This window comes from Lissotriton helveticus, chromosome 1_1 (assembly GCF_964261635.1).
Source record: "Lissotriton helveticus chromosome 1_1, aLisHel1.1, whole genome shotgun sequence".
Taxonomy (NCBI): domain Eukaryota; kingdom Metazoa; phylum Chordata; class Amphibia; order Caudata; family Salamandridae; genus Lissotriton; species Lissotriton helveticus.
In genome coordinates this window covers 1,365,212,253-1,365,229,949 of record NC_136057.1, presented here as the reverse complement: position 1 = coordinate 1,365,229,949, position 17,697 = coordinate 1,365,212,253, and the positions used below count along the sequence as shown (strand labels likewise).

The 17,697-nt window shown below is 47.2% G+C and overlaps 1 protein-coding gene and 1 long non-coding RNA gene across 2 annotated transcripts in view; one reads left to right on the top strand and one right to left on the bottom strand.

Moving 5' to 3' along the window:
- LOC144824486 (uncharacterized) overlaps positions 1-17,697 on the top strand; it is a 365,120-nt gene that overhangs the window by 249,611 nt on the left and 97,812 nt on the right. The window lies entirely within an intron of this gene.
- The window catches only part of CBX6 (chromobox 6), a 79,725-nt gene that overhangs the window by 3,582 nt on the left and 58,446 nt on the right, over positions 1-17,697 (bottom strand). The window contains exons 3-4 of the mRNA XM_078683518.1: positions 4,076-4,141; positions 1,511-1,577 (exon numbers count right to left, since the gene is read on the bottom strand). Of these exons, the coding sequence (XP_078539644.1) occupies positions 1,511-1,577; positions 4,076-4,141 (133 nt within the window). The remainder of the gene's footprint in view (positions 1-1,510; positions 1,578-4,075; positions 4,142-17,697) is intronic.

The window sequence follows — 17,697 nt, the reverse complement described above, 5'->3', positions numbered from 1 at the left end:
GACTATCTAGCTGCAGATTCCTTGCCTTATAATATTCCCCAGGCGTCAGACTGGCCCAGGAATTTTTTGAGCCGTTCCTCTGCACGCTGGTAAGTGGTGTCGTTCAACTCTGCATCAGCACCGAAGTGAGGTGTGCAGTGCCTATTATAGGAGCCACTCCTGTACGCAGACAGTTTCTTTTCGTCACATTTTGTGCCTGAAGCACAGAGACATGACAGAATGCTGGTGGACCAGTGTGCAGAGACTAAGGACCTACAAGGGTTACCCAATGTAGATCAAACCGTTTGCAGAGCGGGGAAGATAGGGAGGTTGGTAAGGAATCTGTGGAGTTAGGCGATCACACACCCAAAGGCCAAAATCGCTATGTATGGCCCCCTCCTCCTGGAACCAAATCTGTGGTAAAAATATGTTGGCACATGGCTGGACAGCTCGCAATCTTTCAAAACTCAAGTCAGAATCCTAGCTGGCTCATGCTTTGGCACCTTGGGATTATTTACTTGACTAGTCCGCCAATTGATTACATAATCTCTTATCACACAAATGGATTATTGTAACTTTCTGTATCTGGGCTCTAGAAGATCGGTCTTAAATTGGCCACAAGTTATCTAGAATGCAGCTGCCAGATTACTCTTTTCCCTCCCCAAATTCTGCTCCATTTATTAACTACTTGGCAAACGTAATTGGCTGCCTATCAAGAAGCGTACACAGTTCAAAGCTCTAGGTATCTCTCATAAGATCTTTTACAAGCAAGGGGTACCCAGTTTGGCTGCCTTGATTCATCTGTGTCTGCCTACTAGAGCCTTACGCTCAGCAGTCTTGAATTAGGCCCTTATATCCTACATCAGAAGAGCCAGAATGGGAGGACACTCCTTTCGAGTCCTGGCTCCAGCCTTATGAAACTCTGCCTCTTCAGTAAAGAAAGTTCCAAAACCCGTTGAGCTTTAGGAAGCAGTTAAAGACCTTGCTATTCTCAGCCTAGGCTGCATCTGTTCTCCTCTACAGTGCACTAGCATACTTTTTGTTGCTTTTGTCGTATCACTGATCAGCGCCGGGAAGCCCCTCTCCCAATGCAGCTGAGCACATTATAAATTTTTTAACATAACACATACCCAAGTGTCTGCAGAAACTGGGGGCATAATGCATGAGAGAGACTGAAATAGTAAAGGATGCCTGTTCTCTTGATTAGTGACATCCCCATTTGATAAGCTCAGCTGGCCCATATGCACAGAAGAATGAATATGCACCTATTGACCGACTGCATGGTCTTGAAAGAGAAACATTGGTGGTAGCAAAAATGTGCACAGATCAAGTTTGGGACTCAGCCACTCATTGTGCCGTGCCCTACCTACTTCATGCAGGACCATAACCAGTAAATTACACTGCAGACACAGTGCAGCCTGAACAACCGATACAAATTGCTGATCAGGAAGTAAAATGATGCTCAGAGAGGGGGGGGGGGGGGCAGGGACAGGAAGATCTTTGAATTTCAATGCGTTGCACTCCACGTTACCTTCAGCAGGAAGTTTTTCGGCTTCGGCCCTCGTTTCTTCGGTCCATACATCTCCTGCTCCCGCTCCCTGAGCAAAAAAGGAAATGACAAGCAAAAACATCAGGCCTCCAGGAAAGAACTCCTCCCAGGTTCATTAGCTTTTAAATAGTTCCATGCCTCCAGGCCATACCTCAAAAGCTATATTTTTCAAAACTAACGGAAAAAACAATATTTTTCAAACCAATTTAAACAACCACAGACAGAATTATTGAGCGCTTTGACTAGAGGAACAAGTAATCTGTTGCTTTATGTTTTCAGGGGCAAATGGCCCTGAGCTCCGAGAACAGTGGGCAAGAGAGATGCCTACTCAGGTCAGCTATTTCATCCACCATAATGCTTTTCTATAAGGCACTTCATCGAATTGTACATTTTTTAAGTGGCCGAATGATTAAATACCTCTCATTAGACCATAGCTTGTGAATTCAAGGTGTCGTTGATCAGGCTGCCTTTTTGTCTACCATCCCAAAACACATGGTTGCATGCTCTCAGTGGGCCACAGTGAAGCACTGATCCATAAGCAAGCAGCCCACTTATTACCACGCCTTATCATGAAAAGAAAAACGGCTCCCAGCCCCATTGCGGATACCAAGCCTTCAAAATTGAAGAAGAGGCCTGGGGTATTCTAGTTAAGAAAGGGGCTAGCAGAGACTATTTCTTCTGCCTCTCCGGGGCCTCTTTCGGTACCAAAAAAACATTCACAGAATTCAGTGGTCTGCTCCACACTCAATACTTGGAAAACAGATACAGTTGGCGGAGGACAGACTTGGTGGCAAGCTCTTTTCTAGAAATGTACTTCCGACTGCCCAAGGCATGCTAGGTCCAGTCACGCCACATTTAACCACTTTGACCACTATTAAAGCAGTTCTTGACAACAGCTGAATACAAGGCTTTTTATTTACACCTACTCTGTGAGGCACAACTCTCTTGAGGATTCTGCCGCGAAAGAGGTTCCCTGGGGGAACAAGCGTTGCTAACATCATCATAAACTTAATGTATAAAACAAACATGAGCTGCTAGGCTACAAGGGGCTATGTAGTACTTAAATACAGAGACAGCTCACTCAAATAAACAAGTCTTTAGGGCACTTCCAAAAGACATTTGTTGGTTCGACTGCCCCAGTCCTCTGGGAAGAGTATCTATAGGGTGCTCACCAAAACTGGGAAAGACCTAGCCCAGCTAGTACCACAGGGCTCCATCCTGAGCCCACTGTTCTTTAACCTCTACCTCAGAACCCTGGCTGATTTAGTAGACAGGTCAGGACTCACCCTCATGACCTATGCAGATGACTCTCAGATCATCTTCTCACTGTCAGAGTCCAACCCCTCAGCTCCATCCCTTCTCAGACAGGGGCTCCAAAATATCTTCAGCTGGATGTCCACCAACCAGCTGAAGTTAAACGGAGACAAAACAGAGATCCTTCTTCTGGTGAAAAAATAAAGACCTGTGGAACTCCTCCCACTGGCCCTCCGAGTTAGGTAACCTCCCTACACCTGCCACCCATGTAAGAAACCTGGGGGTTACCATCGACAACGCCCTATCCATGAAACAACAGGCCAACAAAGCGGTAGGCCTCTGTTTCACCATTATGAAGTGGCTAAAAATAAATCCTATGGATGCTGCCCCCTGCAACCCAAAAGACCGTAGTCAATGCACTCATAACATCTCGTCTTGACTACAGCAACATTCTTTACCTGGGCTCAAATCAGGCTGTCATTAAACGGCTGCAACTTGTCCAAAATTCATTTGCAAGACTCTTATGCAAAATCCCGAAAACTGCCAGTGTGTCGAAGCACCTGAAGGACCTGCATTGGCTCAGGGTGGAAAACCGCATTAGGTTCAAAGCCCTGAGCTATATGTTCAGGATAAAAACCGGTACAGCACCGAAATACCTGCAAGCACTAGCTACTCCCTACATCCCGGGAAGGGATGTAGGGAGCTCTCAAATCGCAGCAAACTTTGTGGCTCCCAGGTTTAGACTGGCAAAAATGGGAGGGAGATCCTTCTCTGTCCTAGGGCCCACTCTCTGGAATACACTCCCCCCTCACATTCGTAAAGAAGAAAACTATGCCAGGTTTAGGAAGAACATAAAGACCTGGCTTTTCCAGAAATAACCCTACTGACCAAGCTCCTCCCATACCCCTGTTCAGTGACATGTCGTAGGCGCCGGGAAACCCTTTTTGGGTAGCTGCGCGCCATATAAGTGTAAAAAATAAAAAATAAAAAAATGAGCATCAGGTGCCTGAGAGTTGGGGCACTGTAGGTAACAGGGAAATGTGCATCAACATAAAGATTGAAATTATCAGTGACATCAGGCATGTAACATATGCTGTGCAGGCAAGGGACAGCTACAATCTTTACACTAACATTTCCGAGTATATCAGGGCTCTACTGGTAAAAGAGGCAAGTGCATCAATCTAAGACTGGCATTGTCAATGGCATGAGGTGGGTAATAGCCAGCAGTGCGGGTAACAGGGCATTGTGCGTAGAGTAATAGGCAGATGTTAAACATTGAGAAGATAGGCTCACTTTTGCTCAAAGGCCACAATGAGTCGCGAGTCCAGAATATTCTCTTCTGGCTCCCAAGTGCTGTACCTAAAAGAAAAGAACAAATAAAGGCAACAGCAATTTAATGCAGTTCTTTAGTATGCCCAGCCCATGTAAACATTACAAATACAAACAAATACAGCATGCAAGTCAAAAAATGATCAATTATTGAACATTTTCTTCAAACCAACAATATCAAGTTTTTTAAGTTAGAATAACAATTCAACTGATGACTAGATGTTAAATAAACTCTTATTAAAACTTATTTTGACTAGATTTTCTGTAGATTTGCAAAACATTGGATAGATAAACTGAAAACAAAGTGTGACACATTTCGAGCACTATAGTCAAGTATCCACTTACAGTATTATTTGATATGGATGGTGTCAGAACCTTCCAGGTCGTTCAAGCACAAAATATATAACGCATACCCCTCTAGCCTCCCCACATGGGTCTTTCCACCTGGCCGATCTACACCTCCTAGTACTATCTCAATGGACCCCTCCCACTGTCTCAGATAGCATCATTCCATTTTGAGATGATCCTTTCATTGCCCTCAGATTTTATTCTAGCTTTTCGAGGTCAACCACAGGCTGTGTACGCCGTCTTTCCTGCCTGCATACACCAATACATATTTTAGTCCAGTATTCTAATCTCAGTGTCCCTGAACTGCTCCCATTTCCTGATGTCTCAGTTGGCTACAATTAAAATGCCACATGATGTCCATCTCTTACCCGTCACTCTTGAGAAGATCTTTCCGACTTGCACATAAAAATACTTGATTGCAGGCAGCCCCATAAAGTATGAAGTAATGTCCATCATTGGCTGCAACCTTTCGTACATTTGTTGTAATCTATTTTTCCAATGGAGAAATACCTGGTCCTGTCTTTAAGCTGCACCAGGCAGAACCCTGCTGTGATGGCCGCCTCATCGGAGTAGCGGCATACCTCTTCCCAGTCTCCCACCTCAAGGATCCCCAAACCCCTGTTCTGCATGTCTTTCAGTGTCGCTATGGGTGGCTGACTGTTCATTATAATTGTTCTACACATCTAAGAAACTGCATGATTAACCAAGAGCCGTCAGCAGCATGTATTCTTGTGGAGTCTCTTCAGCCACCTCCTCAAATTTGTTGCTATGTTTTGTGAGGGCATGTTTCATTTGTATGTATAAAAAGTGTTGTCTGTACCTTAACTCGTACTGCCACCCCAAGCTCAAACATCACCGGGCTTGGATATTCTCAGCATACCTCTTTGTCTCTTTCTCTCCAGGTGCTTAAGCTCTGCTAAAAAGTCTGGCTTCTAGAAGGGGGTTTCCAAGGTCACCTGTCTCCCACCACCCCTCCCTATTCACTGCATTGCTTTCTTCCATATTTTAACCATGAGGTCTATTGGGGATAATGGCCAAGTTGTTCTGCTCTTACTATACAGTTGGTTTACATAACCTCCCGGCTCCATTACATTCCTGTATTCCATCACCGCTGGTTCTCACTCAGCGGTAAAGGCCCATTCACCACCAACAATTGGACAGCCCAGTTGTACAACTGTAGGTTCAGGGAAGCAATGCTTTCGCTCATACTGGTTGATGGACAGGCTGGCTAGTGCTATTCCAGGAGTACCACCACTCCACAAATCGTTCCCGTCACAGCTTCCACCATATACAAGAATTCATATGAGACTTCCTAACCCCGAAAAGGAACTTGGGCAGCATCACAATTTTGTAGAGGACAACCCTGCCCAGCAGCGAGATGTGGTGGCCCCACCACTGTTCCACATCTTTCCTGTACTCTTCCAAGATGCTTCCCAAGTTGCACCTCTGAAATTCAGTCGAATATAAGGTCACATGAATACGCAAGAAAAAAAGTCACTCACGTTCACAATACAGGGGATTTGCAGTCTGCTTGTGGCTGCCAAGGGGTAATCCAAAACGCGACTGACTGATTCGGGCCCCAAGTACTTTTCACACATTTCCTGAATCTCTAGGACCGTGTGACCAAGAGCAGCGGGTCCACAGAGTACATCAGCATATCACCTGCATATGGGAAAATCACATACTCCCAATCTGGGTCTCAATGCAGGCCCTGAATATGAGCATCCGTCCTCACCCAACCCGCCAGGGGCTCTGATGCCATGGCAAACAGGAGTGGGGTTGTGGAGACCCTTGCCAAGTTCCCCCCAAGCTAAACTCTCCTAACACTGCACCATTTACTCAAACTCTAGCCACGGGTCTTACATATAGCAAGCGTACCCAGGATAGGCACACCGAACAAATCTTAATTTTCTGAAAGTTTGCCAACAGGGAGGGCCTCTTACCTCATAACATGGCCCAGAGCCCTCTTTGTCTCCCCCCAACATTTGAATTATTCTGGAGGAAAGCCATTTGGCCCTGGGGTCTTCGCCCTATTAAGGTGTTGAATCGCCTTCTTAAATTCTTTCTCCCCAAATCTTAGTCTAATGATTAACTATCCTCACGAGCCAGAACTTGGGTGGGTACATTCTTAACAAATGCCCAAATATCCCCCAAAGACTTAGCTTCCCAGATTGGTCCATGGCAAGGTGTGTCACAAAGGTTTGGGCTCTCTCATCTGCTCTGTCAACTAGTACTTCCCTCCTCGGTTTCCACCTTAGACATCCCCCTTTTTCCCCTCCTCTCGTCTTGTGAGCCAAACCAGCAATTTACCAACCGTATTCACTACCTCGTACAGTTGATGTTTTTTTGCTCTAGACGGTGCTTGGGCTGTTCCCTCTACTAATCGTTTTTCCTCTTTCCTGGCTAGGTTTATTTCATGGAAGGGATCAGGAGTGGACTGTTTAATATTTTCTGATTCCCATCTATGCAATCTTTCCTCCAACTCCTTCACCTCACTTGCTCTTTCTTGCTTTTTCCCCATTGTATGTGAGATCAGGAGTCATGTCACGACTGTTTTGTAGGCTTCACATATTATCACCCTCAATTTTACTGGTTCACTGTTTTCTTTAAAATATAACTTTATGTTAGTGGATTTGAAGTCTGGCAGGAAAGATCATCCTAAACTGCAAGTTATGTTTTCATAGTACCAATTTCACTTTGTTGAAGGATCTCTTTCTAGTTTGTAGTTTGTGGGTATAGCCTGAAAAGATCATAATGTGATTCTTGAATTGCAGTGGGACGTGCAGATGACCACCCCTAGGATCGCAGCCCTGTCACTGAAATTCAGCAGTATTGTCCCAGGTCTCAGGAGGGTACCCGGCACACAGTGCCAACTTTCTATTGCAAAGTGTGTGTATGTGGTGGAGGAAAAGTCCTCGGGTTGCATGATCGCTTGTACACATTTCTCAATTAAGCGCTCTACTACTGTGCCCACAACCTATTCTTGAAAGCCCACCTACTGCATGCAAATCCAGTGGGTTTGCCCCTGTGCATCCTCCACCCTGGCATGAAGGCAGTGAGTGCTCTACACAAGTTGTTGCACTTCCACTTGTAGCGTTCAAATTGATTCGGAGTATTCAGAGTGTGCTCTCTGCCGTGGAAACTCTTGCAGCAATTTTCCCAATGTATTTTCGGAGTAAATTAATTTCCACCACTGCAGCATTCATTTTATTTTCCAAGGTGGATCTAGTTTCCATGATCGCTAGCAAAAGTTTAGTGAGTGATGGGTCTTCCTCTCCTCTGTCCGTGTGCTCAATGGCCCCTCTCATTTCCACTCCATCTTTGGCCTCTTCACTCCGAAAGCACATTTGTCTAATTTATTACTTTTACCTTGTAGGAGGCTGGCTTAGTATATGGTGCTCACATATGTAAGTGGAGCACCCTGCACTAATCCAGACAACCCTTATGGCGATTATAGTGGTCCTAGACAACCTTAGAAAGCTCTCTAAGTGGTAGCTGTGGAGAACAGTCTTGAGGCTTAGTCCAGAAGGAGTATGTAGCAGCTTGTTTTACCAGTACTAATCATATAGTGTAGGTTAAGTGAAAAAGAACCACATACTGTAGCTCTAAAAATATTTATTATAAACACTCACAAACACATTGTAATATCTCGTTCCCCGGAGATATAATCTCAATACTTCAGTAATAGAACACGTAAGTAGCACAAATACACAGAGGTGTCCAGGCGGAGACCAAACCCTATACCAAGAAAGTGGAATGCGACCCACGACCTAAGTCGAGACTGGACCCAGAAGACTTCGAAGAGCCCGAGACCCAGGGAACTACCAGAGGTAAGTACCCAGGAACCACACAGAGGCCGTGTGCAGAGTGGAAACACGACCGCATGCTCAATACATGCCAATGGGGAAGTCACAGTTGCAGTTTTCAAGAAAAAGGACCCAGAAGAAACCCATGGGAAGATGGAAGGCTGGAGAGTCACCCCACCCATGGATACCCCGGGAACCAGGATACCTACATCAGGGAAGCTGGGTGCATAGGTGTGAAGTGGAGTCGGAATCTGCCGTAGACCACAATGGAAGACTTCAGTATGCCGCTGTTGAAGAAGGTGAAAGAGTCCAGTGGAATCCAAGGGTAAATTCAGGAAGAGAGGTACCTGTAAGCTGAGGGGACAGAGTCTATGCCAATCAGGAGTGACCAGGAGGCACGGAAGACAAATGCCCACTGAGGTTGGAAGATGCAGGAGACCATGGCGCTGTAGCTGTGCGGACCAGGCGACGCTGTGGAAGTCCAGGAGCCGTTCCCGAGCTGTCCCACGGATGTGACCAGTCAGGGAGTCGGGGTCCGGCGGGAGCACCAACAAGTCTTGACAGAGACAACAAACGCGGCAGACGAAAAAGGTGCAGTGTTGTGGACCAGCAATGTCCAAGGAACTCACCAAGTGAAAGTGAGTCAGAGAAGGCCCAAGCAAGCAGGGGAGCCCCCAGGAGCCAAAGAAGACCCTCAAGAGAACCCACAGGCCAGAGGCACAGGAGTTGCAAAAGGACCTCGAGCAGCTCACCAATTATGCAGGCCCACGGTGCAGAGGATGCAGTGAGGACGAAGATGTTGGTAGCAAGGGAGGCTGGAGCTTCTTGGAGCCTGAAGATCTCTGGAGAAGAGAGTCAACAAGTCTGGTCAACAACAAGTCCACGCAGTGCACAGGGGTATGGCTCCAGCGGTGCCGACGAGGGATACTGGCTTCAAGCTTGCTGTGAAGACAATGCAGGCCTCAAGGGAGTTGCAGAACCACCACCTGTGTTTCTGAACCTTTCGGAGTCCTTGGGAGCTCAGGAACAGCAGACCGGCCAGCTTTATTGCAGTGCCTGCAGGTGAGTGACTCCTTCACTCCAAGGGAGATTCTTTTGAATCTGGCAGGGCGACAAGACCGGGAGCAGCAGGAGTCTTCCAGGGGAGTCTTCCAGTTGCAGTCTCGGTTCCCAAAGCGAAGTTCAAAGTGCCAAGAAGGTTGAAGATGAAGTGGTTTCGGATCTGAATCTTGTCCCACAACGAATCTAAAGAAGTAACCACAGGTAAGCCCTTAGGTACCCTAAAGAAATGGTTGTGACGATTCAGGGGTCCCTCCCAAAGAAGAGGCTGGACAGTGGGGAGGATACTCCCATGTCCTTTGTGCAGTTTCACGTCAGAGCGGGAGCCAACAGTTCCCTGAACTGGTTCCACCTGGACTATGCAAGGAGGGCACCAAATGTGCCCTTCAAAGCAGTCTAGTGGCGCTGGCAAGCACCCCCACCCAGGCCCAATACACCAAGTCCTGTCTAAAAGGTGGTCATACCTCCCTGTGACAGGAAACTCGTTGTCCTACCTGTAGGAGAGTAGGGTCTGCTTCCTATGGTCACCCCCACTTTTTGCTGTGATTTTCTGGTTTTTCGACTTTAGTGTGGCTGTGGACCTGCTAATCAGACCCACAGCCCAGCTGTTCTCTCATTAAATTGATACCATGTACTTTAGGTACATACCAGATTGGGTATTGGGTCACCTCTGTGAGCCCCTGTGTAGTGTACCATAGGTACCCAGGGCATAGGTGCATCCAAGGCCTACCAGGGGCTGCATCATGTATTATGCCACCCCTGGCTGGCCCTCCAAACTGACACCACAGGCTGATCACTCAGCTTGGGTAAGGTGGTGTAATCACCCCTTACTTAGATATAGTATACTTTTATCTACCTTATATATAGACACATATGCACCTATAAGTCACTCCTATGGTAGGCCTCGACAATCCTGGAGGCAGAGTGCTTGCTTTTATGTGAGAGGGTGCCCTAGTATGAGCTGAGCCCCTCTGCAGCTTTCGGAACCATCACCTTATAGCTGTTCTATGATAGAGCCATACCATATACTCTTAAGTGCATTATAATTATTGCGGTTAATGCTAACTTTGGTTTGGCTTTATCAAAACATGTTGTGTAAGGTGTCAAACACTTTGGAATACTAGCCCCCCCCCGCCAATTCTGGCGGCGGGGGTAGCATTTCACCCTTCTAGAGGGAAAAGACATGTATGTTACTGCTTTACCCGGTTAAAGTTAGACAGACCCCCAGCATCACAAAATGGATGCTGCTTCCACAGACACAAGTCTGGCCTCCTGCTGCTGGACGAAACTCAAGCAGGGGAGGCCTGGACAATATGTTTCCTGTCCAGCATCTCCCCAGACAGGCAGATGTGTATAGGGACAGGGAGGGTTGCATCAGCAGATGCTTTTTGAGACACTGTCTGGGGCACACAAGGTGCTCCATGCATAGCCCGGTTCAAACCAGTTGCTGGGGTACTCCAGCCCCAGCTCTGGCACAAAACTGGACAAAGGAAAGGGGTGTAAACACCCCCTTCCCAGGTCCACCCATAGGAGGTACCAGGTAATCCAGCCCCTTAGCTTAGTATAAGTATAGAAGCTGTGTCCCCAGGACTTTAATTATCCTGGAAAGAAACTTTGATACAGAACTCTTGGATCTTCGACATTCTATTCTGACTAGAAGACGGAAGACATCTCCTTTGTGGTCAAGGAGTGACCACCCTGTGCAAACAGGCACCACCAGTCACTTGCCGGTCTGCTTTGCTGATGCTCCCGCCGGAACACGAAGACACAGCGACACGGGAACTGGACTCTCAGACTTCTATAACTCCGACCCATATCCACAGCAAAGCTGAGACCCGTGGCGGACAAGAGAGACGTGGGACCAGACACCCTGGACATTTTGCTAACTGCTCGACTACCGAGGTACCCTCGCAGTTGTGCATTGGGGTACGAGAAGCCCCAGACCCGAGCACCATTTGCACTGAAGCTCAGCCCTCCACGAGTGCCGCGTGGGACCTGCTCTTGCATTTCAGCTCGACGCGTCTTCCCGGTTCCTTGCCCGTTGGCTAGTGAGCCCCCTGAAGACTTTTCTTTTGAACTAAAACTGCTTTCATGGTTGCTCCAGCTTCCCTTCAAAGGAGAAGCACCATAGACCTTGCTGGTCTGCCACAGAGCCAATCTCGACATCCTGCGTGGGTAGCGGTTGCCAAGGCTTGTTGGGTCCAATCCGGATACCGACACCGCAGTCAACTAGATCATTCGTGGGACAGCTCGAATCCAGCGCCTGGTCATCGCCGATGCCTCCTGGACCTCCTGGCTGAAGAGACAAACTCACCTTCTTCACCTTCAAGCACGCGACATCGTCTGGTTCCTTCCTGGTCACTGGCTAGTGACCCAGACTCTGTCCCCTCTGCTTTCAGGTTCTTCACATCGCCGATCCACCCTTGGATCCACCCGGACACTTTTCCTCTGGTCGCCTGCAGCACTTTTTTGCAGATCTCCATAGAAAACAACGACGAAACCCGACACGAAAAGACACCTATGCACCCGGCTTCCCTGGGTGAGGTAACGAGAGTACTCCGGTGCTCCCGTGGGTCTTGACTCTCGAAGTGTCCTAGTTTAAAAGGGTTCCATCCTAGTCCATCCGGAAGTGTCCTTAACCCCTTCAGTGCTAATGACAAGGGTAACTCGTCATGTAGGGCCCATTGATTTCAATGGAAAGTCAATGGACCTACATGCACACCCCTTAGCAGCCAAGTGGTTAAACAGTAACTTTGTAACTTCTTTGTTTCCAATTATAAGTCAATGGTAACTCGCGACTGTGTTTAGACACTGCACGCGTCTCCCATGGGTCTCCTACTTCCTAACCTTTGGTTGTTTAGTGTAGTCCCAGCGATTCTACGGGCCCTAGGCCTGCTGTCTAACTCTCACGTGGTTCTTATACCACTTCCTTAGTATATGGTTTGTGAGGCCCCTAGGGCATAACTGTATTTGTGCAACTTATCGTATGCTAATTGAGTAACTTGTGATGTACTTTTACCTCTGACCTCATAAAGAGTGCAGAGGGGTTGTGTTAGAAATAAATACATATATATTTGATATATACCTTGTGTGGTGTCCTTTCATTTGGTACTCAAGGGATTATAATTGGTAAAACAGCTTGCTTCACATGCTCTCTGAAGTCTTAGCCCATGACTGCTGGTCCATGCTACCACTAGGATAGCTTGTCTATAAGGTTGACTTTACAACCACCATCAATAAGGGTCGATTAGACTGGTGCAAGGTGCCCACTAGAATAGTGGACATCATATGCCAGGCTAACTTCTCACACTACCTTCCCCTGTTTGAGCTTGACTCAGCAGCAATAGGGTGGAATTGTGTCTGTGGTCGGCCACAACCATACCTTGCTGTCAGACTCTGGAAGACTGGTACCGGGAGCACGGAGGGCTTCCTGGAGGAGACCCACAGTGCATGGAACCATACCTCAACACCATTTACGGTGTTGAGGTATGATTCCTACATGTTTGATACCAAACATGACAGGGTTCGTTATAGCCAGTTTAGAGTGTAATGACGCATGCCCACTCTATGTATCGTAATGATTGATGCACTTACAACGGAGAATGGACTCCGGGAATTGTAGGGTTTCCTGCTCATACAGGGGCACCTTTACACTTATAACCGAGCACCCTGCCTTCAGGATTGAAAGGCATGCCTTAGGGGGGACTTGAAGGTTTTGAGTGTAGTCACCTCAGAAATAAAAAAACGTGATAACTGTTGTAAGTGGTGCTAGCACCAGCTTACACAAGCTGCAATGGCAGGCCTGTAGTCACAATTTGACTAGTCTCCTATGGGTGGCATAATACGTGCTTCAGCCCATGGGGGACCCCTAGTGTACCTATGCCCTGGGTACCATATACTAGGGACTTACCAGGGTACACCAGTAGCCAATCTGGGGGGTACATAAGTACTCACCATGGCCCCCATTTAGGGAGGAAGCACATAGACTAGCGTCCTGATTAGCAGGATCCCAGTCAGACTAGTAAGAAAACAGAAGGACACCAGCAAAAAGTGGGGGTTACCATGAGAGCAGATCCTACTTTCCTACAAAGCTGTTTTCTCTGCCCCTTGTCTCTGACCAGGTCTGCCATCTCAATTTTTAGGCAGTCCGCAATTCACTATGGCGCTTCGGTGATGTTTACCCTACTGCTGCCCCATTTAAGGAGGGCTAGGCGGGGAGGTCAGGGGTAAGCATCCTGCAGGAGAATTTGCTGCATTTTTGTGCCACCCTTGCAGCTTCTCTGTTTGCCGATGGCTCACCCAAGACCCACTGAGGCATCTACTACCACCAATTCTGGTGCAGAGGGTCCTTTTTAGTTGTTGGGCTTGGTGATCCGTTGGATCGCTCCCCCTTCTCTCACACTCGTCTTGGCGAGCGTTTACACCAGGGTCCAGCTGCTATCATGGTTCTCAGCCACCGCTGAATACACTCTGGGCAGCATGACGGCTGCAGGATAATGTTCATTTCCCTTTGTTAATCTAGATTCCCTGGCGATTCTACTCAACTTCAGCTATTGGAGTCCATCCTTTATGCCCAACACACTACGGGGAAAGGCTAGAGCCTGTCTTGATCAGTCAGAGGCTACACGTTGCGCACTATCCTCCTTCAGAATCGTTGCTAGGAATGTTAAACGTACTCCTGTATTTAAATAATGCTAGCAGAAAATGCCTCAGAGTAATCAGATACATCAACAGGTGCACAAAATGTGCAACAGTCTGCTACAGCAATCACAGTTACAAGGATATCAGACAGTGTTCTCCAGTCGGAACCCTCATTTAGTTTAGCCAGAGATTGAAAATATGTTCAGGTGCATTCTCTGCAATATCCATATTAAGGAAGGACTCAGAGTAAACTCTGCCTAAGTGCTAATGCCTGGATTTATGTTTAATCAAGCCAATACGATTAGAGACTACTTATAGCTCGTGCAGTTAAAATAACTGACAGATAACACTCTTTTATCCTTATTTTAGAGCAGTAAATTAATGGAGAAGAATCAAAAGACTGGGTGGTTTCATACTTACTTAACAAGTGTTGAAACACCAAAAGATATGCCTTACCCCAGACTGGACAATGCCTTCAAACCTCCTAAAAACAAATACATCCCACCAAAGATTCATCTCCTTGCTATTGTTTAAAAAAAGAAAGAGATAACTTAGGCTTCATACACCGGGTTTATAATTTACAGTCCTAGTTCAAGATGAAGATTTCAAGTATGATAAAAGTGGGGAGATACAATGCCCTCTTTCAATATTTATACAAAACAGTCTTGCAATTAGACACAGTCTTCAGTATTGTAGCCAGAGGACTATAGAAGGCTAGTGGGACAATTCAATCTTATAGAACAAGTTCCTTACCTTTGGTAACGCTTTAACTGGTAGAGACAATATCTAGCTGCAGATTCCTTACCTTTGAATTCCCCAGTCGCCAGGCTGGATCTGAAAACTTTTGCATGAGCAGAACCCTGTGTGCAATCAGGTGTCTCCGTTCGGCTCCATGTGACGTCGTGAGCATCAGTTATGACGTCGTGGTTACCTATATAGGCGCGAGCCAACGCCAGTTCCTTTGGACTTTTTCCATGCCAAAAGGGCAGAGCCATGAAGTGAACTGACATGTGTGTGTAAAAACTAAGGGCCTGAAAAGGGAGCACCCCTAGCACTATCAAATGATTCTGCAGAGGGGGGAGGATGCATGGGTGGGTCTGTAAGGAATCTGCAGCTAGATATGGTCTCTACCAGATAAAGCGTTACCGAAGGTAAGTAGCCTGTTCATCTGATAAGACTTCTAGCTACAGATTCCTTACCTTTGAATAGATACCCAAGCAATACCATTCTGGTGGTGGGCTGGGCACAGATTTTCAACACTAAAAAGTCCTGCAGGACCGAACGGGCCAAATGCCCATCCCTGCGGACCTGATTGACAAGGCAGCAATGTTTGGCAAACGTGTGCAGAGATGCCCATGTTGCTGCCCGGAAGATATCCTGGACTAGGACACCCCGAGCCAATATCATGGTCGCAGCTTTTCCCCTGGGTGAATGGCATGTTAGCCCTCAGGGGGCTGCTTCCTACCCATGGAGTAGCAGATTTTAATGCAGGTAATGACCCAGCATGAAATGATCCGTTTCTGCACTGCCCAACCTTTTTGTAGCTCCTACTTAATTCACAAAGTCATCCTCCCTGAATGTGGGGGATGGGGGGCAAAAAAGGAGGGCAGCGTGACTGATTGACCCAGATGGAATGGGGTCACCACCTTTGGTAGGAATCAGGCACGGGCACGCAGCACCACCTTGTCCAAAAATGTAATCATGTTGGAGGCTTGCATGAGAAAGTCTGCAATTCACTCACCCTCCGGGCAGATGTTATCGCCACTAGAAAGGCTGCCTTGATGGTAAGCAGCAGGATGGGACAATTGTGCAACGGCTCAAAGGGAGCACACACGGTATGTGAGAACCAAATTAAGGTCCCACTGTGGCATAATAAAGGGTGTAGGTGAAAACATGTACAAGCCCTTTTAAGCACCTATTTACAACAGGGGATTTGAACAAAGAGGGTTGGTCCAGCCGCCGCAAGAAAGCGAGCAGAGCAGAAAGATAACCCTGAAATGTATCCAAAGCAGAACCCTGCTGGGAAAGGCTCAGAATAAAGAGAAGAATATTAGAGAAGCAGAAAGAGGGTCAGTAGACTTTTCCGTACAATTCTTTTTTTAAATTGCCAACGGCAGGTGTATACCGTCTTAGTGGAGGGCTGTCTGGCTGCCAAAATAACATTACATACTTCAGGAGGAAGGTCAAAAGCCATCAACTGCCTCCGCTCAATCTCCACACAAGGAGGTAGAGAGTGAACAGGTTCGGGTGATAGACCCTCCCGAAGTGTCAGCCTGCTCGGAGGATCGATGCTCATTTCAAGAAGCTCTGAACACCAGACTCTCCGTGCCCAATCCAGAGCAACAAGAATGACTTGGGCCCAGTCAGGGATGCAACCGGGCAGTTATAGCATCGGTACCAATTAATAGAAAGCATAACCCTATCACCAAGATATTACATTACGACCCTCAACAATAGCGAAGGCAGACATAACTCCCAAACCTGGGGCACATGTTCATAGGTGTACCACGGGACGAATATGATCAATACAGAGTGAATCAATAGGCATGTAACATCAGGAATGTAATACGGATATGTAACAACTATGTATAAAGTCAAATGCCAGTACAACACTGCTAGCCAAGACTATGCAAGTATATATATGCATGTAATTCTAAATAAGAAGCTCGGTTTAATTGTACCTGAAATGTTAAAACTCAATAAACAAATTCAAACAAAAAATAGTTTTAAAAAAGAAGGACTTGGGCCCAGTCATTCTTGAGAACTTTGGCCAGAAGTGGTAGGGGCGGAAAGGCGCACAGGAGGCCTGGGTTCCACTTGCGATGAAATGAATAACTGAGTGACAGTCGCCTAGGAAACTCCAGTGTGCAAAACTGCTGACATTGGGCGTTCCCTTCGGAGGTGAACCGATCTAATCAAGGCTTTCCCCACTACTGAAAGGGACCTTGCGCCACCTCAGACTGGATGCACCATTCGTGATCCACTAGGCATCGAAGGCTGAGTTTGTCCACCCTGGTGTTCAGTGAACCAGTCAGGTGTTGAACCACTGGGGTTATGCCCTGCTGTTCCAGCCATATCCAGAGACGCAGACCCTCTTGACAAAGTGTCCACGATCCCACCTCACCTTGCTTATTGCAGTACCACATGACAGTGGTGTTGTCCATGAACTTCCCCTTTACAGAGGGAAGAAATGCTATCAACGCCGGTCAGATCGCCCGAAGCGACAACAAACTGATGTGGAGCAGCGACTCCGCCGGAGGCCAGTGTCCTCTGATCTCCACCTCTCCCAGATAGCTGCCCCATCCCAGGAGTGATGCATCTGTCACTACTGTGGGAACTGGTTGAGGAAGGGAGAGGGGTCTGTCTGCCTGTGACTCAATCACGGTTCGTCAACCACCACTTTAAGTCTTTCTTTTGCAGTTCCCTCCAAGATTTGGACCACATTGGCAAGATTCCCCTGATGCTGCACCCACTAGAACTTCAGTTCCCACTGCAGAGTCTGCATACGCCATCTGGTGTGATTTACTAACAGAATGCCGGAAGCCATGAGTCCCAGCAGCCTCAGTCATTCTCACGGCAATAGAGGAAAGATGTAAAGCATCGGTATCATAGCCTGAATATTCTGGACTCACTGCTCAGGAGGATAAGCCCGAAACTGCACTGTGTCCAGAACAGCTCAGATTAAATGGAGCGTCTGAGAAAGAGTCCGGTGTGACTTCGGTACGTTTATAG